Here is a 24,602-nt window from a genome sequence, read left to right on the forward strand (position 1 = left end):
AAAAATTAAAGGAATATGACATATCTTATACTACAATTAAAAAAATGTGAATGAATAATTATGATCAAGAAAGCTGTCCAGTAAATTATATATTGTACAAGTTAAGAATTAATCTTGAATATATTACAAATATAATCGGCCGTCTAAATGCACATATTTATGAAGGTGACAAGGCAAACATAGTATTTTTAAAGTTATAATGATGATTAAAAGATTCAAAAACCAACACAGGTCATCAAAACATGTTCCGCCTTAATTTGCTTCATCAGCTGATATGATTAATAACAAATGAGATTTTTTTTACTTATCACACCTGCAGCTGGATAAAAAGAATTTGCCTTTGCATTTTTTAAAAAGTATTTTCTTTTTATCATTTTTTTAATAATTTTATTCTTTCAAAAGACGTTCATTTTAATATTTCTTATTGACAGAGATTGCATGTTTAGCTTTAAAAAGAACGAAGAAGTTGTATACATTATAAACAATAGGAATGTCTTCAATTTAACGACCGTTTACTTTAAATATTGAAATGTAAGTTCATTTAAAAATACAAATCACAAAAACACAATCTTAGAAATATCACTGTAACATAATAAAGAACAATTACTATTTCATTATGAATGTGGTTTCCTTCAGAACAAAATAATTTTGATGGTTTATCTATTTCAATAGAAATACAGAGAAAAACAATAATTGAAATTTATTATATATTAAAGAATAAAATATTTAGAAATATTGACGAAATATTTATTTTCATTTTCCGTATTTTCAGTGTAAAAATAACCACTTTTCAATGCAGGTAAACATATTTTCCGGGTTTTTTTGCTGATGCCCTGCTGGACTACTTTCTTCTAGATTCAACCAATATACGAAATTTACCGCCACTTATTAATTTTATTTTTCATACCACTCCATTAAAATAAATCCTGTATTTATAGACAAAAAAAATTAAACTTGAATATCCTCAATATCCTCTACATATTCATTAAAAAGATATAAATCGAAGTAACATGTCCCAACTGGTTCAGAATTCCCTTGGTGTTATGTAGTCCGGATTCGAACAAGGAGATGGCCTCATTCTAGCTCGAGGAATGTGGAATTGGCCATTACTCTACAAATAAAAACAACAGTTGAATTTTCAAAACTTTTTATAATAAAGACACCATCCATGGATGTTTACCACAATAAAGACATCTAAAAACGTGGTTATTTTTTTAAAGGGCATTTACGAATTAGTTCCATATCTTTTAAAGAGACATTAAAGTGCTTAAATAGTAAATTTGTAATATAAAACAAATTAATGTAAATTATGAAACACATATTCGTCGCCTTAATGCAATAAGGGAATAAGTCGTTCTTAAATTAATAGAAGTTAATCAATTATTCCACTAAAGTGAGGTATTGATGATTCATAAACCAAATTAAACATAAAGTTTGAAACTTTTACTTATTGCAAGGTCTTCTTTTACATTTTATGTTTAAAAAGACTGAATTGTATGGCTCTTTTATTTGCTATGTAAATGTATGATCTTACTTTAGAATCACTTTCAGATGACATGGTGAATCTTGAAGCTATAGATTTCCAGGTCATGTAAATATTAGACTTGTTATCGGTCTTATCTTCAATGTCTGCCGCTATCAATAAACATGTTTGTTTTATGAACATTAATAGAAGAGGGAAACATATATGTCATAACATAAAAATCTATCAACATTCTAATAAAAATGTTAATCTTCTCATTTAGAGCTATCAATCTATAAAGTCTATAGTAAACATTTAGTATGTAAACAAATAAGGGCTTCCCTCCATGAACGTTGCTTACCTTTCTGATCTTAAGCTCCTATGTAATATGAAAATAACTTCATTTCCTAATCCAAGTTTACCCATATATCTCAACAAATTATCAATACATGTCATGTAGCACACGTACCCAACACTTACAAGCATAAAGCATATAGAACGATGACAAACTTCCATATCATACTAGCTAACTAATGATAGAATTCACAATAGAAGTAGCTTTATCAAGAGCTGTTTTATCACATAATGAAATGAATAAAATAGCACAATAATCCGTTGGTAATTACCAATTCTTTTAATTTAAAACTTTCTTTTTAAGTTGTTTTCTTTTGCACCGACAAATGAGTGTTACATGGTAAAATGCTTAATTTGTGAAAAAATTAAATTACTTAAAAATTAACAGCAGCTGTGTCGTGTATATTAATTATAGAAACGTCTCCAGTTTAACAATGAACAGCGACATTACAAACGTGCAGTATTGTAAGACTAAAATATATGTTATAAAACAAAAATCTAACCCGTGTTACCAGTCTGCCAATTTAACACATTGTAGACATTTTGCTGCCGCTTGTTCACGTTTTCAAGCTTCTTTCCAAGGTCTGAAGCAGTTGTCAGTCTAAAACATAATGCTTTGAATTTTAAGACAAATTGAAAATAAATACGCTAGACATCGACCAAAATTAAAATTTCAAACACTTATCTGTGTATATGTATCTTATATAATTGAAACGACAAATAAGTTAAAAAGCGATAGAGTCTTTATATTTAAGACCAGAAAATGTGCTTTAGCATTTTTTTCTTTAAGAAACATGAGATATGGGCTTGTATTACAGCATATCAGAAGCAACAGAAACAGACCCAAACATACTCTTGATTATAGATAAATTAATTTTGAAAAACAATTGACACTTAACATACTCTTTTTGCATCCTGAGGTCATCCTTTTTCCTTTGATTTCGCTGTCTAAGACATCTGATCATAATAATGATTACCAACAACAGAATGAAGAACCCACATACAACACCGATTATCATTGCTAGGTTAACTGTAAATGACATCATAATCGCATTATTTTTATACATGAATAGCCGATGTATTATTCATTTATCTTAAAGATTATCTTTTATAATCTTTCTTGATTTGTACAAATATCATTACTTGCACAATATTAATTGATAGAATCAATATAATCGTATATGAACTATGGTTACTGTGTTAAAGGCAAATTTTATTGGCCGGTAACAAATGTTTCAAATTTGTACTAACGACATTTGAACTCACCACTGGAACTGCTTGATCTGAAATATATAATGAATAACCATAAAATATCAATAATAACATTATTGTTGGACTAAAATGTTTCGTTTACATTGCATATGTCTTACTCGTATATCAACAATATTGTAGATGTATATAAAGACGAGCACCGCATGTGGTGTTAAAGTTTTTCATATAAAATAACTACTTTTTAACAAAATAAGTTACTAAGGGCCACAACTCCAAAAACATAATTACAGAATTACATCATTTGCCTAAAAACTACCTCTTGTCATGAAAAGTATTCCAGGTTTCATTTATGTTTCTGCACGATAACAACGACGACGCCGCCGCAGGGAAACAATATCTCGATGTTTTGATCGAACCAAATGAGCTATAAATTATTATTTATGAATCTTATCAAATATCATTGTTTTTGTTGTTGTTGATTCATTTAAAATTTAAAAAAACAAGTTGATCGAGGAAGAGTGGCGTTCAATGATACTCCGATAGCAATTTACTTCAGAATTGTTGAAAAGTTGATAGACAACAAGACAATCCTAACTTATTCTTACCTGCAAACTGGTCTTTCGTTTTCAATTTCACACCTGAAACCGTCAGCACATTTTCCTAGAGTCTCTAAGTAAACATCACAAGGCTCCTTACTTTTCACATTTACTGTTTAATACACATAAAGGTTGAATATTAAATGTATTTCAATTTTTTAAGTTCATACATGTAAAAGGCGCATACAACAGCTGGAACATTTTAAAAAATCAAACTATTTCTACTCATTCATAGTGTATTTTAGATATGACTTTATACTTATAAAAGATTACTGTTAGCAAAAAAATAAATTATTTGAAGTGTTTGGCGTTTTTAAGATTAATTTTTTATCAATAGCTTTTTACAGCAGTGTTGTCCGTGTTGTGTGGAAACATGTTTTCCCCGTACAATCATTCAGATATTTTATAAATGTTGTTCAGCAAGATGTTATGTATATGTTGGGGTATTAGATTTCCATTTTTTTCTTTTTCTCTTAAGTGGTTTTCCTTTTTATTAGTCAACTTAGTTAGGTGAAAACAAAATATCAACAGGGCGTTAGATGCCAAAAACTTATCAGTTGCAAGTCATATATGTATATTACATGTAAAATCAATATAAATAATTTTATCCAGGAAGGTTAATACAGGCGGACAGTTCAATCTGTCAAGCTTTTGTTGTTGAATTTATTAGTTACATGTATTTAACAATTTGACTTTAAGTTGCCTTTGACAATACCTGCTTTGACAAAGACAATTTCTCCTCCAAAAGTAAGATTAGCTCCATATGTTAGATCAATAGTGGCGGCTGTCAGTTCCGAAGCAACATCTTTGTCATCCACGTTGTAACTAACCGTGTAATTTATCGTTAATATCACCAAATGTTTACTCTTTATTCTACGGGAAACATCTGGACTGCAACTATTTACATTTAAATTTAAGATTAAGATATTTAACACTTACATACCCCTATAACAATGGACTTCATTAATTTAATTTATTATTGTTTTGTTGTTTAACTTAAGCTTAAGCCGATGCAAGGATTTACGACCACTGCACTTTATGTACGGGATATACCGATTCAAACTTTAAAGTTAGCAATTAAGTGTTATATTTAACGTTTCATTGTTTACTGTTTATCTCAAATTAAACAAGTGTTTAAAAAAAGAGCTGGTATGTTTTAAACATTATCAAATATTCATATCTAACGTCATTTACTACAAAGCAATAGTCACACTTAATGTATATTGCCAAATACTGCATTTGTACTTAACACGAATATAGATCATGCTTGCGTCCACTTACATCATATAGATATGGTGGCATCATTCTGAGAATAAATCTTTCTACACTCAAAATTGACTTAACTTGTCTCATTGTCCGTACATAAAGCTAATTGTAATATGAAAAATGAACAATTTTGTAAATATATTGCATAACTACGAGGGACGGTCAGAAAATATCCGGATTTTTCATGCTCCTCTCTTTCCACGTGCAGCTATATACACACATTATATTTTGGTGAAAGCTACATTCATTCGCCAATAACGTGGTCAGTTTATTTTCAATGATACTTGTGTTTACACAGTTTTTTGCCCTCTGATATATGATAGGTGTTTCGTCTATCATAAACTCTTTGTTAGAGGAACAACGCTCTGTAATAAAGTGTCTGGTTGCAGAAGTTGAAAAGCCCTGCCATATCTTTCAGAGACTTAAAAAAAGATTTTCTGATAAATGTGTATCACGTCCAACCTTCTACAACTGGGTTTCTCAGTTTCATGAAGGCAAAACAAGTGTTTGGCGGCCAGCTGAGGCGGTGACCCCAACAATGGTAGCAAATGTTAAAGCTTTTGTCAACAAAAATCGTCGAGGATTTAGCATCGGTAAGACAACGGCACACAAGATTTCACACGAACACCTAGGCATGAGCAAGGTAAGTGCCAGGTGGGTGCCTACACAGCTGTCCGCAGATCAAAAGGCAACCAGAGTAACCAATGCAAAAGAACATTTAAGTCGTTTTAATCGTGAAGGAGATAAGTTATTGAACCGCATTATCACTGGAGATGAGATGTGGGTTCATTATTCCGAACGTGAGACAAAAGCTCAGTCAAAGCAGTGGAAACGAGCTGGTTCCCCACCTCCTAAAAAGTTTAAGTTATCTCCTTCGGCTGGCAAAGTCTTGTGTGTTGCCTTTTGGGATTAACGAGGAATGATACTTACTCATTTCATGCCAAAAGGTCAAACTGTCACCGCCAAGTACTATTCTGAAGTAATTCTGAAAAATCTCAAAGAAAAGGTGAAGAAAATGCGTCCCATGTCAGCACAGAAAAATATCCTCCTTCTTCATGATAACGCCACCTCCCATACTGCCGCACTTACAGTGGAGGTTATCAACTCTTACAAATATACTTATAGCCCAGACCTCGCCCCCTGTGACTTTTATTTGTTTCAAGAACTGAAAAAAATTGCTTGCTGGAAACAAATAAACGACCAGGGCGGCTTTGATATCTGCTGTTACACAGTACCTAAAACATAGGTCTACGTCACGTCATGGTTCACATCGGGAATACAAAAGCTCTCACGAAGATGGCAAAAGTGCGTAGACGTAGGTGGAGAATATTTTGAAAAAGAGTAGAAAGATTTTTTTTTAATGTTGCATGGTTTTCGAGAACAAGTCAAAAGTCCGGATATTTTCTGACTTCTCCCCTCGTATTTAGTTTTCTTCGAGAAAAAAAGACAGGGAGATTTGATCGCTGATTAACGTGTTCTTTAAGTATGCCAAAACTATTGTTAGTTTATTAATTTAAGAAATAACGTACAATTATTTACCTTAAATTCGGAACAATAATAATGACAGCAGCGTCTGTATACCTTTTATAAAAGTCAATAAGCTGCAATGAGAAAATATGCACGTTTCATATCAATATTCATAAATTAACGTATAAATGAATGAAAAATAAACATCAAAACATCACTTATTATGAAACACAAACAACAAATAGCGCATTCTCACTGCATTATAAATAACACATTTCCAGTACGAAAACATAATTTAATTAAATACATTTGTCATAAATCAACGGCAAAATACCTTCAACAAACAACTACAAAAGAGATATGGACATACATTATAACAACTTTGGTTTTTTTTATATATATTTGGAACAATTTTTTTATGTAATAGGGTAGTAAGAAGGAAAACACCTACCGCAAATGGGTTAATCAGCTTAAATAATATTAAAGTACATCTGTCTTACACTTCTCGAGTAATATGATGAGTTCAAAGATATTTCAACCAATGAGTTAAAAGTGCAAAAATTAAATTATTACGTAAAATATAGAAATAGTTATGTTTTACATCTTATTATATGACAAATAAGATCAACAAGGAAATACGGCGTTCAATGAACGCAAACCCGCACACGACCCAGCAAGAAGACCCAGCGGCAAGGAACCCAGGATCCAAAACAAAAACAGCGCAAGGCAGAGCACGGACAAGCCAACCACTAAAATGATACATATCACTCACACTGGTCGTCGCGTTATTTTTAAGATCCTCAACAGAGCATGTGTCGGGCGGATTACTTAGAGTCATATTCACTGTAAGATCTATCATTATTGGCGATTCTGCAAGTAAACAATTATCACATGAGTGGAAATATTTCATATTTTTCATGAACCTTTCGTAATAATCTTGATGCAAATGTGCATCCAAATCATCTCTATGATTATCTGGAATAATATCATTCTACATAAAAAATACGAATGTAAATTCTTAACAATAAGAAAAACCCGTGTTGTTATGACGATAATCCATGTTATTGAGGGTAATTCTTTGAAATTTAAACGTTGTTATATAAATAGTAATAATCAAAATAACATTTGTTCTAATATTATCACTTCTATACATCATATGTTCAATTAAGTAAATTTGTTTCTGCTTCATTAGCAAAGTAATTTATGCGGTCATTTCCATTAGAAATAATATAGGACATTGCTGCCTATACCACGTATAATGCCTAGCCGACCAATTTTGGTAGTATACAATTTTGAAATTATGTGGATACATTTTTATCGTCCTATTCATTTGTGTGAACGTCGTAACATAAATAGAGTGTTCGGGTGTGAATTATATGCGTCTTTTCAAGACGGATGTAAAGGTTTTTATATTGAAGAGTACAGTCCTACGCATAAACCCTTCCAGCCTGCTGAATCTCAGTAAGGGCTTATCAGCTAGTAAATCACTACTAACTGTATTTCTCCCATTAACAAGACCACTGAGTTGAAAGTTTTGTCATCATTAATTGGCTCTCTGTATTTTTATATAATGCCCCCTAACGTTGAAGGATCAAATTCCTGAAGATTTTATCGATGTTTTTTTCTCTCTGAGTCTGCGGCCCAAGTGAATTGTGAAACTTAGAAATTATTTGAATTATTCACAAGATAAAGTTTAGCTACTTATTGAAATACCTTTATAAGTGATAATCATCTTCTTAATTAATAAACTTCCATAGTTAAGTGTCACTGTTACTCATGTTACTGAGTGAACTGCCCCCCACCCTCACCCGAAAAAAAAAACACGCTAAAAACAAAAAAATCAAACATTGTTACCGATGTAATTTTTACTGCAAAGTGCAAGACTCTTAACTATGTGACCAGGTAAGTGATATTTTTATTATTAGCTCGACTATATAAAGTATATGGAGAGCTGTCCTACTCACCTCTGTAAGTCGGCGCCAGCGTACATACTTTAAATTAATGCTTATGAGCAGTGAACATTTTATCTCTTACTATTTTTATTAGCTAATCTGAGGACAATGTCCTTGCGTCAACAATTTCTTTAAACAACTTCTACCCCTAAACCACTCTGCCAAATTTGTTGAAACATTGCAGGAGTGTTTCTTGCATAAAGCTCTATCAAAGGTGTTTAAAGAATAAAATTCCAAGCAGAACTTTGGTTGCCATAGCAACCGAAAATAAAACTGTATACAATCTTCTTTTAAAAAATCCAAAGAGCTAGAGCTTTGATATTTGGTATGAAACATCTTTTACTGAGTGTCTATCAAGTTTGTTCAGATCAAAGCCCTGGGGTAAAAATTGGCCCTGCCCCGAAGGGTTATTACCTTATCATCATACACATCATGTGATAAGGTGTTAAACTCAAAAACCCAGTATTTCCAGAACTATACCCCCTTGAACATATAATTTTCCATAAAATAATGTTATTTTTTACGCTAACGTCTTCATTTAATAATAAGTGATTGACTTCAAACTTCAATTATGTGTTCCTTACCATCAACTAAATCATATGTGACAATGTTGTTAACTCTAGCACCAATATTTTTCCAGAATTATCTCCCAATGAACTCATTTTTTCCCTCAAGAAATGTTACTTTTCACTTACTTCTTTATTTCTTAAACTCATTTTTTCCTCAAAAATGTTACTTTTTACTTACTTCTTTATTTCTTAAGGTATCTACTTCTAACTTAAAATATCTGTTCCTTATACATGTGTGACAAGATTCATAACTCTAGCATGAATATTTCCAGAATTATTTCCCCTTTGAACTTAGATGATTTTTATCCCCCTCTCCCCAAGCGTGGCATATTAAAATCAAACCGTCTGTCTGTCTGTCTGTTTGTCTGTCTGTCAGTATGTCAGTCTATCATCAGTCCGTCCGGCTTTAAACATATAGACAGTGGTGGTCGTGTCCGCTCCGAAACTTCAGTATGCATGAAAGGATTTTAATTTTTCTTTCTAATATGAAATAACCATAGATGCATGGTGTGTCGCGAACAAGACTTTGGTTTCTACGACTAAGGTCAATGTCACTGTGGGGGTCGTGTCTGCTCTGAAATTTCAGTATTCATGAAAGCCCAGCTTGACTTCTCCTGTCTCCTCTGGCAGCTCTTGTTACTTTTGGTGTCCAGTTATGGTTTCTTTAAAATAACTTAAAGGTCATCATTTTTTTTACTATTTTCTGCTCTTTTGCAATCGGTATAGTCAAAGTGATTTAGTATTTTGAATGGAAATCAAATACTACTTTGTTTACATTTTGCTACCTTTTTTACATTTTATAAGAAAAATAATATTTATGGCGATTGAGGCATGATATGCCTTTACCAAGAAAGTAATTTACATCAGTATTTTTATTGTGAGCACAGGGACTCGCACAGTGTTGGGATAGTGTAAAAACAATTTTAGAAAAAAAAATTCTTTTCTAAAATTATTTTTTTTACAATATCCAAACACTGTACCGAGTCCCTGTGATTGTGAGTTGTAAGGGATTAAAAACCTTTTGTAGTGTAATCCAGTCTTTTTAGTATTTAAATCTTGATTAAAGATTGAATGTATCTATTAGTTTTCCTTATATCTAAAATGTTTTCTATATCCACAAGCTTAAACTATACATTCTTGAAACATGATAGGATCATAAAACATTCTAGGGCGCTGCTATCAGTAATACTGTGATAAGCCATGTAATTATAATTAAATGCTCATCACTGGCCAGATATAGGAAATTTTGGGCGAAAACTGGAAATATTGGGTTTATGCGTAGGACTGAGTAAGACTTATTTAATCATGAAGCGGCACATATCTTTTGAAATGGATATAATAACACTTTTGAATAACTCATGTAGACAATGTTACCTTTAATGCAAATTGTACTGGGGTACTCTTTATAACCATGTTCACATTTGCAGGAATATCCGCCATCATAATTAGCACAGACAGTATTATCTTTATCCTTACATATCGTTTTGTCCTCACATTCATCAACATCGTCATTGCACGTATCACCATGCCAGTTTGATTGGCACATACATTTGCCTGTAGCGGTGTCACACGTCTGGGATTTGTCAACAGAATGTTCTCCGTTACATCTACAGGTTTGCAAGCAGTTTTCACCAAATGTGTTATTCTTACACCCTTTTATTTATAAATAAAAAAGAAAGATAAGGCAATTATTTGATTTATTTTACAAGTAGGAGAGTCAAATATTCGACATGTATAAATATTGTATATTTCATATTGAAAATAATTTAAATATCTACGCGGAACAATTCTATGAATAGGCGCTCCTTCGGAGGCGATCTTATAAATAAAGATAAAACTATATATTTTACTTTGACTTTGTCATTTTATAAGAAATATTGAAAGAAACAAATTAAAATTGACATGATTTGTACGAGGGTATGCAAGAGTAAAATTTGCGCTCCTTTAAGGAGAAAATGTACAAAAAAATATCTAAACGACAATTATTTATCTGATACAAAACTCACGTAAGCACTGGTTTTCTATTTCTGCAAAACCGATGTTACATTTACACTCGTAGCTTCCGGCAGTATTTTCACAGATGTCTAGTGTACAAGGATACTCTTCCAGTTTACACTCGTCAATGTCTGTCAGAATATATGTTCAGTGTGTTAAATAGAGTGTCATTGAAATCAATCGATTATAATCATCAGTATTCTGCTTAGTTGTAAGGGAGTTTTAATTGCGTAATCGTGATGCTAATATCACCAGTATGCCAGCCATTATTGAACCTCTGTTATCAAAGCAGTGTTATATAATTATTATCGTAATAAAGACTTTTGATAAGATAAGATATATAAATATATATGTCTGTAACTTTTTTTCTGACGGACAAGTAACTTTAAAATGTATTTTTCCCATTGGCTGTCATTTTTTGTACTGTCACAGTTCTTTTAAAACAAATGTACTTTTGCACTGTGAAAACAATACAATGAACAGTTTTCCACATCAGACGAAATACTTTCATGCCGTTTGATAAGCAAATTAAACGTTTCATTAACACCTTATTATATTTAAGAACTCATCAAGTCATGAAAAAAATGTTGCCTTGGGCAAAGGTTCAAAAACCTACCCCCTCCACCAGTTTTTACTGTTCCCAAATGACATATGAAATAACTGTTCACTGTTTTATTTGTCAAAAATAGTTCAATCTTTTAAAGCCAAAACTTTGTCATTCATGTCCTTACAAAAATATTTACAAACAATTGCAATAATTACCTATGCATAATCCATTGCTTCCCATTGTGTAACCAGAATTGCATTTGCAGCTGTAGCTTCCTACACTATTTTCACATTCCGAGTTTTCTGGACAATTGTCAGTGTTACTTTTACATTCATTTGTGTCTTCATCACATTTCCTGCCTTCCCAGCCTTTATGGCATGTACAAGATCCATCTACGTTATCACATGTTTTCGTATTTGCTGTGTTACATATGCATATTTCTTTACACCCCTGTCCAAACATCCCCTCTGAACATGCTGAGACATAAATAAACATCACGGAATGAAATTTACAAAGCTATATCCATGATTTTAACGTCTTTTGCTTGTCCTGTATTGACTATGTTCTAATAATCAAATGATAAAGAGTTTGTGTTGAGCAATGTATGCAATCTTTTTAAGCATAGTGTCATACAGGTGTTATCAACTATAATAATAGTAAATGCTATTTTGTTTCATATGTTTGAAATGTAATTGATTTCAGTGTATACTTTGTATTATATCAGACAGAAATAGACAATTATTTAATATTTTCAAAATCGTTATTCAAAATCCGGAACGTACAATATCATCATATAAGACATTAAATAGTTTCTTATTGAAAAGAAAATATATTTAAACCAGATTGATTCATCTCGTGTTACATACAAAATTTGGAAATAAAATGCATAAAATAATCAAACAATGATGCGACTTTACATTAAGAATACTTTTTGACACAAGTTAGTAATACTTTAACACTTAGTTCTTTATCGGCGACCTTTCAAGTATCTGAAAACGTTATAGCTCGGCAGTTGTTTAAGATAAAAATATAATGTAAACAAGATGGAACAATGTCAGTCTGAAATATAACAATCTCGACTTGAATTGTTTAATATCGTTAAAAATATCCAAGTGTTTGTATTATATTAGTTTTCAAAAGCTATAATCACATAGTATTAACCAGTTTAATATCTATTTGAATTAATGCCATCACGAAAAGTGTACTACCTTTTTTAAAGAAGCACAAGACCAATTCAAAAGTTGTTTTTTTTCTAGTATACAATATTCTGGACAGATATTACAAAGTACTTTTTTCTTGGATATAATATTGGATACTGTAACACCGACGATACCTTACATATCAAAAGAATTTAGAAACTGTTGAAGTCTTATGAATTAACCCGTTTTAGTATATGCTTGAAAATATTCCATTATTATTCTGTTCAATTTGTGAAATTCTTTTATCTCGAAAAGTGTGTTATTGGCAAAATGGTCATCTAAAATAGAAAAGTTTTTTGGTACAATATTCATCTAAAGTAAACTACCTTGACATGTTATTCTATCGTTCATCAAGACGAAGCCAACGTTACAGCTGCATATATGGCTACCAAGGGTGTTGTTGCAAATCTGAGTACACATTCCATTTGCATCTTCACACTCGTCAATATCTTAAAGCGGAAAGTAAAATACAGAAATACTGTAAAGGTATGTGGATTTGCAAATAGGAGCATTTTATATTTTTAATCGATGTTATAATTGTTAATGAAGAATAACTTTAAGATAACGTTTTTACTCCTCAAAAGTTATTTCCTTCTCACCTAACTGAAGGGTTGAATATTATACTCAGTGGCATACAGCTGCTTGTTACTGAGTTAGTTTAAATCATTAATTGCTTACATTTTAGTAATAAATATGATTATAAGATAAGAATCCAGCATGCTCTGAATCTTATATTCTCCAAATGAAACATTGTATTGTAATTATTTCTAAAATGCAAACTCTTTGATACAAGCATATCACTAAATGGTTATCGTCACGTGTTTACATTTTTGTCAAGAACAGACTTGCAATAGAACAATTGAAATGAAACATTCACATAAACACTCATGGTATTTTAATATTAAGTTAAAACACTAAACCATTTATTGTTGTAGCAGATAGTGAGAACACCTAAAAATATCAAAGATAGTCGTTATTCTTAATTTTATTTCCATTTGTTTTATCTTTGTGGTTTCAAATTATTTTCACCATATTTTAATCATGTGTTTAATGTAAAAATCATTCAATTTGTTAATTGACTTAACCCATTGAAAAAGCTTTACACTCTGCTATTATCTCGAAGGGTCCTAAACTCTTTGGTGTTAAAAAAACTACTAACGATTGTCTAAATTGTCTTCCTAAAACGATTAATATATTCACCTTTACAAATTGATCCATGTTTCTCAAAACCTTTGCTGCAGATACAGCTTGGCTTGCCGTTTTCCATAAAACATGTTGCATGATCCCCGCACGTATTGGTTTCATTTGTGCATTGGTTGTTCACTGCAGGTAAAGTTTGGGTAAAGTTATAATATTTTAGTAACTGTGTTGAAATATCGTTCAGCATTTTATTTGCATCTCCTTTGAAAGGTACACATATTTAATTATGCTGTTAAAGTTAAAGATCTGGAGATTTGAATTAATAGAAATTTAAATGCACCACAGCAGCTTTTTGTTTTTATTTTACGTTTACGCTACAGGTTTTTATAGAAATTCAGGTAGATTAAAATTACCTATACATGACTTTCTATCCGTCAGATCCAGGCTGAATCCTTGTTTACACATACACCTATAGCTTCCAACTGTATTTTCACATATTTGGTCACATCTATCACCCTGTCGACATTCGTTGATATCTGAAATATAAAAAAAAAGAAATATCAATATGCCCTTTAATACTTTAACACAAACTATTTTGAAATTTTGATGGGTAAATAAATTGTTTAATTTCAACGATTTCAAATTTCATACACAGATTAAATTGTTATTATTAGATTTAAACATTACTTTTGTTGTTTACATTCCTTCAGAAATATAAGAAAAATAAGAATGCTTAAAACGCAAAAATTGAAAATGTTGCAGGCCCCGATTTTATTAGCTTGTTTGTGACCGGTATTAAAAAAGCAGGCTACCGTTCACTGGCTTTACAAGAAATTTATCATTTAATATGAAATAAACATTTGCACTGTTTTCATACAGCAGTTACTATGTTGTATTCAATTTGACACGCTTCTGCCATTTCATGAACATCGGCATATGGTCCCAAATTAAATAAAATGTGTGTGCGCTGAGCGACAAAACAATGGGCAACCGCAGACAAAAGACAAATTCAAGGAAACACCATATTCAACATATCTTATGGGTAATTATACAGTATATGTAAGGAACACTTGAACAATCTAACAAGAAAACTAGCCAAATAAAAGGAATTTGAAATACCAAAAGTAAAATTTATAAAAGAACATTGTTTTGTGAATGATATGTGTAACTTCACAAATAATATTACGTTATCAATCAAATGTACACTATATGGACTGCAAATATGTTTGCTGATAACAGAACGTCAAATCTCATTTAACGAAGGGAAATTATCTGTACCACAATTCATTTGCTAATATAAGCAGATTTCAATTTTTTTACTGGCGTTTTTGTGCTTTGTGCACATACCTCTTAAATATGTCACACAGATTAACCATACAGATAACGTTTTTATTTGTTTACCAAAAAACATGTCTGGTGATGAAAATAAAAAAATAAGATTTCTCTTGTTGCCGTGAAAAGACATTTGCTACGTCCACTTTATAATACATTTCTGACATGGTTTCATTTTTATATCATTTCATATCATTAGCAGCCATTGGTTTGTGTTGTTTTTGTTTTTTGGGGGGTGTACGTCACACTGACCCAGTATATGTCATTTGGCGACGTCCCAGCTTTACTGGTGGAGGAAGACCTCAGGTGCCCTTCCGTGCATTATTTCAGGCACGAACGGGCACCTGAGTAGAACCACCGACGTTCCGTAACCTAGCTGGATAGCTTCCTCACTTGAAAGAATCCAAAGTCCCTTTCGGGATTCGAACCCACAGCGGTGAGGGGCTAGTCATTGGTTAAATGATGTGTTAGTGCAATAGGTAATCTATGTATCTATATAGCCAATGACCTTGACATTGTTCATCACGGTATATAAATCCAGTCTCGTAGGCACATGAGTAGCTGCCATTATTATTGATGCACTTCTGGTCGCAATTATTCCATGAGCTATCGCTACATTCATCTATATCTGAAATAAGAAATGATTTGTTACTCATCTGATAGTTATTTAATATTCAAACCTTCTTATTTCTACCGGTTTTGGTCTATATCGTTTGTTAAACGTCGTCTTATCAAAATGTTTTGTTTAGTTTATACACATTTATTTAAGTTCGATTGTGTTGGAAGCTATAAGCTTATTGAAGCACTCTCGAATCCGTTCCTTGAACCAACCAGTACTGAGTAATGAATGTAAAGTTTCTTGCTCAAGGAAATAACGGTTTGCCCTTTACGGGTTTGGACCTACGCGGTCAGCAATCCTTAGATAACAAGTCCGACGCGTTAAACACCCGGCCACGCCGCCACACTGAATGTTTGAGATAATATAGATACTTCTTCCTATAGAAAGAATTTTAATCATCAACCTTACATTATTTAGTACCCACAAACAGGATAAAAATAGTTATAACGGATTGTACTTGTTTGCAATTTTGAAAACTTGTACTTGAATTACCGCCCTGAATTTATTGCATGAAATGCGATACATTTTTGTTTCCCAGTAAAGAAGTCCAGTATAATCAACCAAACTTTACAATTTATATAGAACTTTGTCAACCTTTAATACATTTCTACTGTATTTATCAATATTTGACATAATTATGAAAATGTGCTAAGTGTAGGGTTATAAATTATTACAAATTATTTATCATTTAATGATTAACGTGTCGTTGCCCTGTCCTTTTTATGTTTGGGGTCCGCCTGGGCTCCTTGCCATTGGTTCTTGTTGCTGGGTCATATGGGGGTTGCGTTCATTGAACGCCGCCTTTCCTTGTTGATCTTGTTTTTCATATTTTATAAAGTATGTCGAACTATCAGTATGAACTGGTTGCAAAAACAACTGTCAATATACTGAAAAAACGATACAATATTATTGTACGGGTTACTGGTAGAAACCACCGAAATTGACTTTTACTAGACATAAAAATTATTTGCTTTAAATTAAAACATTTTCAGTATGGCATCAATAATCATACAGGTTTGTGATAGGAATCACCGGTTTTGGCATCTGAAATACATAATTCAATTCGTATTAAACAAAATGACAATATTACTAACAAAAGTGACACGATACATCATCATTAGAACCATTAAATTGTACCTTTGCAATTTCCTGACACGTTGTAAAATCCGGGTAGACATCTACAAACAGAACTGCCGGCTGTATTAACACACTCAATATGTTCACCCTTACAAATGATTGCGTTTATGGCACACTCGTTTATATCAGTATCGCAGTTGCTGCCTTCCCAACCAGGCGAACAAATACATCCTTTAACAAGAGAATTTACATACTTCAAATTTTCGGTTACCTGTATGCAAAGCCTATGTTAACATCAAACGATTTTGTAAAAATAAATGAATTAGAATGTATTTAATTAAATGTCAAGCAAATGATTGCAGGTTAGACAAATGATAAATAGTTGACCTTCATAACTACATCAATAATTCGTTTTATCAAATTAACATATTGTACAAATAAATTGTGAAAAAAATATTAAGATACAAATATCGTTTTAATAAACGACACCAGAATAAAAAAGATAAAAAAGCAAATGTGAGAGCTTTTAAAACATTTAGATAACATATATCTACTAGACTTGTGAAAACTGATTTATCGTTTTTTCCTACACGTTATTCTACAAATCAACAATAATTTTAAGTTTGCTTAAATTTCTTATCAGGAGCATTGGCTACCGATAGTAACACATGTAGAAAGAAAATCAATGGTGAAAACCGCAAACTTGAATTGATATTTCTCCATTAAAGAGATAATAGTATGCACTCTCAAATATATATTGCACCGGATAATATTTCATTTTAAACCATATAGACATTAAACGACGACCTCTAAGGGTAAAAAAAATCTAAGGATCCAGGCAAAAATAAATAATATCGTGGTGACTAAGCAAAATTTATACATTTCCTAGATTTGTTTTCTTTGTTTTGATGTTTAGAATTAAAGAAAGTACTTATGCGATACCTTGTATATTATGGCAATAACCATGTAGACAACTACACTTCTGGGAACACTCTAAACCATAATGAAACTCGTCACATTCTTAAAACAAAGCGATAATTGCTTGTCAAATAACAGAACAACATACATAGTTTTGTATACTATTGTACTGTTAAAGTGTAAAACAATGTTCCAAATATATTATTTTAAAAACAATGAATTGTCATACAAATTCTAAATTAGCTTTTTCAGAATGTACACATTCAGATGTTTTATAACAAATGTTTCCGGTTTTATTCGAAAAGATGAGCAACAATTACTTGTTTCTTTTAAAAACATTTGAATTTGTAATACTGTATACCTGTTTAAATACATTAATGATATTGCGTTTTAAATGTATTCAATCAATGTAAAAGTTTTTTTTTCACAGATAAGGGTTTTTAATGTATTAAATTAATGGGAAAGTGTTTTCACAGGTCTTTCAAATATACCTGAACAAGTACGTCCGTCATTCTCAAGTTTTGTCCCAGTAGGACACTGGCAGTTGTATGATCCATTGGTATTCATGCACTCGGAAGCGGGTGAACACATGTTTAAATCACTATCGTCACATTCATTTATATCTAAATACAAATCAGCACTTCAATCTTTCTCAACATAAAAGTTTAAATTATCACGACTTTTTTTAACGATATCAAAGTAAGAAAGAATTTCGATTACTTTCATCAGTCATAAAGTATAATCATTACATACGCTCTTTCTTTTAAAAACGTTTTATTTTTTATTATTCTTTTTTTTATATTTTCATATTTTTTATTTTTTATTCTTGTTGCTATGTTTATTTTTCATGTAAATAATTTACTTCAATAACTTAATTACAAGTAATTGTTAGTATCAATAGTATTACAGTTCAATTCATCTTTATATTTACTGCCAGCCATTTGTCAGAGATATGGACACGTGACATGTTATTCCATCACACATTGAATGGGAAGAACCTTACCTTTACATGTCTCATTATCGTTCTGTAATGTGTAGCCTTTACGACACTTGCACGAAGATTGGTCATCTTTTACGTAACAATAATGAGAGCATTCAAGACCATAATGTGCCTCACATGTATTGGATACTTGTCAAAATGAAAACAATAGGAAACTATTATTTACAAGTAAGAATATGATAGGAAATAAAACAATAAAATCCTGAATTTTAATTTGTTTTAAAGCATGGAAAAGGTAAGCAAACGTTTTTATGATATGAATATTTTTGATTACTTATGATATATAATTCAGTTAATAAAATAACTATAAAACGAACTTAACTTTAGACAAAATATACACAATTTTACTGACTGGTAGATAATTACATCATGATTACATAATTTACCAAATGATCTTATATTTACATTTTAAGCACGTCTTTCTATCGTCGTTCAGTGTGTAACCATAGAAACAGTAACAATTGTAGTGACCAGGGCTGTTTTTGCAAACTTGTTCACATCCTGCTGTTCCGAGAATACATTCGTCGATGTCTAAAACAGGTTGTAGTATACAGTTTTAGGAAAGTAAATTATGACATATTTTCCTGAAATTGTCTTCACCCATGTTACAAGTAGGTCCGAATATTATGTTAATTTTAGTTTATAATTGAGTTCAGCTATGCTATGATATTTGCCATGGACATTTGCCGATCTTTGATAAAAATGGTGCATTTCTTTTATTATTAAATATACCCTGCAACACCTTCTGTTTTTAGTATTACGTGAAGCTGTCCGCTTGTTCAAGAATTTAATTAATGAAGAACTCTGAATGAGAAAAAAAGTTACACAAATTGATTGTACACACATATTTCAATTGTCAATAATACGAATGGGTGTGCTATAAACCTGGAAATAAGTTAAGCACATATTTGTAATAACGTGTGTAACCGCCACGTGCCCGGATGATAGCCAAACCCCGTTTTGCACACGTTATTAAAAATTTGGCAACATTATGTCATTTTAGGTTACGTGATCATCAAAATTTACCAAACTATCCACCATTAAATGTTTCGTAAATGCTCCAACACCATACTTATAAACACGTCCATTTTAGGGAAAAAACCAACACATTTGCTTATGCTTCAATTGGTTTATTAAGGATTAACTAAACTCATAAATTTACTGGTTTATGATTACTAATTTGATATCGCTTCTTATACATTTCTTTTTCTTAGCTCAATTTAGTCGTCAACTCATAACAGTGCTTTCAATCACAACCAATTTTAAACTTCCGGGTGTGCTTAACTTATTTCCAGGTGTAGTTATAAAGATGGTTAAAAAATGTATGTTTTATTCACCTATGTGTACAGGTTTGGTCATACCCTGTATCAAATTTTCTATTCAAAATATAATGGTAGTTCAAAATAATAATGATACTGATCTTGGAGAATGAAAGGCGAGTGTATATATCATGTATATAGGAGTCTAATGTAAGTGAGTAAGGTATCAGGTAGCAGTCTTTTTATTATTTTGTACGTTACAATAAAATGCGCCAGGCATTAGACATTCTATGTTCCTGCATGCGCTTTACCAACTGAAACTGCTATACATTGATAGTTGTCAATGATTTATCAAGCGTTCTGCACGACGCAGTACCATTTCAAATTGTTTTATATTGTGTTGAGATTGATAGTCCAAAATAAAAAATGATATTAATAGAATCCTCTAACAAACGTCGTCAAACCAAACAAATTGTAAATGTTGCAGTCTCAGTTTCATTGAACCTGAACAAATTTAGAAAAGCACGAAACTTATCAAAGAGTGAAAAAAATCCAAATACTACTGGAACCACCCAACTTAAACAAGCTGAATATCAACTAAGGGTATCTAAAAGACAACATCAATGTCGTGTTTGCCAAGGATCTTTGATTATATGAAGTATTTTGTGATGAGGTCTGCCTTAGGAGTTGTAGTTCACTAGTATTTCTCACAAATAATTTTGTATTTGAGCATGGTACGTTACGTGTTATGAAGTTGAATGTCTTAAGTTAGTAGATTTGGATGTGTCCTTGTTAAAATGCTTATTCAAGATTAAATTAATTAAATTAATTATCGGTTGTGATGAAAATAGTGGCATGAAGGTACTTGGGCCTGTTTCTTGCTTTTGGCTATGACTCAAGTTTATATATTTCAAAGGTATACTGACATAGCTATTTTTTAGAACAGTACATTTAGATTGGTTAATCTCTAAGTCCCATTAACATTCCGATATGTGTAATCGGTTTAAATTATTCTAGATAATATTCTTGCAGTGTATTATGATACAAGATCAACAAGAGTGTCGTAGGAGAATAAACTGGCCTGACAGAGCATATTTACACTTAGGTATTTAAAAAAGAAACTGACGATGCCCAAGATCTGATTCAAGTGGAGCTCCGGAATAACTATAAAATTGCCTGATTTTTCGCTTTTTTCGCGTAAATCAAAAGACTTGCCCGATATTTTACTATTCGCGTGGTTGTCAACTGCTTTTTGTGTCGATATAAGGTGATGAAGTATGACGAAGGTAAATCATATCACGTGAAAATTAAATGGCACCAAACACGCCAAATTAAATATATTTTCAATGCAGGAAATCGAACATCCTTCCAAAAGGACTTGTGTAAATTATCATTAAAAAAGAACATGGCGTAATTAGAAAATTCTAAAACATTCATCAATGGGTTGACAAATCAACATTCGATGTAACTAAGATACTATTTAAAAAAACAGTTAACCTTCACATTTATTTATTTTAAAATAATATATAAATGTTGTCTTCTTGGGCTTCCGATATGGCAACACTTTAAAACAGTTTACCTTTACAATGTGTTTCGTTAATTTTTGAAAATCCTTTGTGACACCCACACGTATATCCTCCGACGGTATTAGTACATGACTGTATGCAATTGTTTGTAACTGGGTTTAGGCATTCATCAAAATCTGTTGTAAAAAATTAAACAATGTAACGCGTAAAATAGTGTTTATTTATATAAGCAATGTTGCATTTCAGAAAGCGTTTTGTTTAAAAACAAAACTCTTGTAAATCGACTGATGAAAGTAATTTTTGAAACTATTTGTATTAATTAAGTTATTTAAAGGAATTTTTATTCTCGTTATACCTTTTTCATTTTGGTTAATGGAATAGTGACACGAACATTTGAGACTATATATATTATATTTCATTGTTGAGAATTTTATTGGTATTGACTAAGTGATTAGGAAACTAATCAACATCTGGAATATAAACATGTTATAAAAAATTTTATCCGACTTAAAATCAAGTTTTCAAACTGGTCATACCTTCACAAGTTCCGTCGAAGGATTCAATAAATCCCTTTATACATTTACAGCTGTATGTTCCTTGATTGTTCACACATTCTTTGCGGGAGTCTTTGCAGATGTCTCCAACAATGTCTTTGCATTCATCAATATCGATGTTACACTTTTCACCAGTCCAACCAGGTAAACATATACAACCTTTAACAGGGTCACATCGATCGGCACCTTGACCAGTGCATTCACATTTTTTTGAACAGTTTTTACCCCAATTAGGGACATCGCACCCTATTTAAAAGGTATCGTAAATTCGATCAATTTATTTAACAAAGAGGACAAATTAAGATATTACCATATAATCACTACAATGACACGGTGTTACATGTCATATAACCATAAGCAAACAATAACACTAGCTTAAATAAGAAAATGGCATCTCAACATAATAATTTCACAATAATTATGCGGTTTTAAAATATGGATGCTTAAAAAACTGATTTATTCTCAAAGAAATGATTTAATCGTAAAACCATCGAACGAAAGAAACATATTAATATTGGCAAGTGAAGAAAAATATCTAAGATTTAACATAAATTTATCTTGTTAGCTTTATACTTACTTTTACATGTTGTTTTCCCTTGTAACTCGTATCCAATGAAACAGTTGCATTCAAAACTTCCATATGTATTCGTACAATCCTGTGGGCAGACACTTCTTCTGCATTCATCAATATCTTAAAACATTGCAAAAACTGATGAAATTAACAAACAAGAACACTGGAGATTGCTCCTTACAGTTTGTATGACGTTATCAACGTGCAAAGGACACTCAGAGAAGATCTAACACGCTTTTTATAATGTATTTCATTAAAACTCGCCTATCATTAGTTGTATTAAGCTTTATTGTTTTAATGTCGTAACATGATAATGACTATTGGTATACTTCAATACATAATACTGTAAAAATAATATTTATTAAATGTTTAAAAAAATCTAAATTACCTTATTCAACCTTTAATGAAAAAGCAAAACCCAAATGACAAGTTAACATTAAAAGGAAAAGAGAACACCTGGCTTTGTAAGTCACAATGGAAAAATAGTATCCCATAAGAACGTCCAAAACGACATAATTGAAATATTTCAGACTCGGTTTGAGTGAGTCTGTTCATAGACAGTAAGTGGAAACTATAAGCTACCGTCCATGTCCCCTATGCTCGACGTAAGCAGAATTCAACATTTAAACATAAATATAGGGAAATCTAAAATTTAAAATTTTTAGCATAAAACGTCTTAAATGTTTCCCTTTCAATTACGAGAGGTTTCACGTTTCAAAAAAAATCTAAAGGCAACCCACCTTTTATCAATGGCGTTGATGTATGATCAAATGACGTTGTTTTGTTTTTAATAACAAGCTATGGACCCAGTAACTTAACGTTACATTTTTATGAACATTTTTCCTCATGTAATTAATGATTGTCCTGGATAAATATTACCCATCATAGTTTCAATAAAGTGTGAATATATCTTGTATAAGTTGACTGACTATAAATATTATAATAATTTTTATTATACCTTTACATAGCATGCCACTTTCATCAAGTTCATAACCAGACTCGCAGAAACAACTAGAGCCGTCGGTTTCTTTTACACATCCGGACGTTTCATTGCATCCAGTAACTTCATCTTCACTACATGAGTCACTTTCGTCTGTTAAAATATACAATGATACATGATGGTAAAACTATGATTTGAAAATTCGAGTATTTTCCTAAATGACGTTCCTGGTCAAACATATAACAATGCTGAAATACTATTTGTGCGTAAAATATGGTTTAATTAGAGTCGAAACTTCAACTCAGCTTTAAGATAAAAAGATGTGAAAACTTCGTGCAATTAAACCAACCACAAGCATTTCTTGTTTATGTAAAGGTGAGTCCTCATAAACCATTCATACAATTATATTGGTCAAGACCAGTGTAATTTAGTGTTTGAAATTATTTTTTTCACAACAACAGGTTTACTGGACTGATGTACCCAAATATTTATGTTTCGATTATCTGATAACATAGCAATTTTATTTCAAATAATTTCAAATTAAAGTTTGCAAGAGAAGATATGCCATGCAAATAATCTTTCCTTTTATATGTGTTGCCACCTCGTTTTATAATATTTAAAAGTGCTAGACAAGCAATGTAAGAAAGTTTAACAAAGTTTCTTTCTAATAATATCTTTACTGGGGGCATGTGTCAACTCTTCTGTCATCCTCATGATATTTTATTATTTCGATGTTAAAAAAATATGAAAGTATGGTTCACCTAAATTAAACATACAAATTGAAGACCTAAAAACATTACCAAATTATGTATGGCAAAGATATTAAGGCACCAAATACGAATTATATAAAGAAGTATAACATATTCAATGGGCTTATCAACCAAACCACGTGTATATATGACAAAATGGCTTATCAAATTAATAGCAAAATCTAGACATCGCGCTAAAAAGATATACCGGGACTTGCATCACATCTCCACGTCGAAGTGTTGAAAATATAACCAGGAAAGCATTGGCAAATAAACCCTCCATTTGTGTTGTTACAAA

The 24,602-nt window shown here is 31.5% G+C and overlaps 1 protein-coding gene across 1 annotated transcript; it reads right to left on the reverse strand.

Annotated features, from left to right (window-relative positions):
• Positions 1–985: 985 nt before the first annotated feature.
• On the reverse strand, positions 986–24,596 carry LOC132753811 (fibrillin-1-like). Its single transcript, XM_060744343.1, has 26 exons — positions 24,513–24,596; positions 23,574–23,708; positions 22,622–22,735; positions 22,027–22,290; positions 21,544–21,666; positions 19,111–19,236; positions 18,709–18,834; positions 18,197–18,328; positions 17,730–17,807; positions 16,848–17,018; positions 15,600–15,719; positions 14,173–14,295; positions 13,820–13,942; positions 12,946–13,068; positions 11,636–11,896; positions 10,885–11,004; positions 10,253–10,531; positions 7,130–7,227; positions 6,430–6,491; positions 4,340–4,521; positions 3,634–3,736; positions 3,083–3,099; positions 2,720–2,846; positions 2,320–2,417; positions 1,535–1,635; positions 986–1,111 (listed from the first exon to the last, which is right to left on the reverse strand). The coding sequence occupies exons 2-26, from the start codon at positions 23,584–23,586 to the stop codon at positions 1,025–1,027; spliced, it is 3,171 nt and encodes a 1,056-aa protein (XP_060600326.1). The 5' UTR covers positions 23,587–23,708; positions 24,513–24,596; the 3' UTR covers positions 986–1,024.
• Between the last annotated feature and the right edge of the window lie 6 nt (positions 24,597–24,602).

The sequence above is a fragment of the Ruditapes philippinarum genome, unplaced genomic scaffold (assembly GCF_026571515.1).
Source record: "Ruditapes philippinarum isolate M1 unplaced genomic scaffold, ASM2657151v2 ctg12291_1_1_1_1, whole genome shotgun sequence".
Lineage (NCBI taxonomy): Eukaryota > Metazoa > Mollusca > Bivalvia > Venerida > Veneridae > Ruditapes > Ruditapes philippinarum.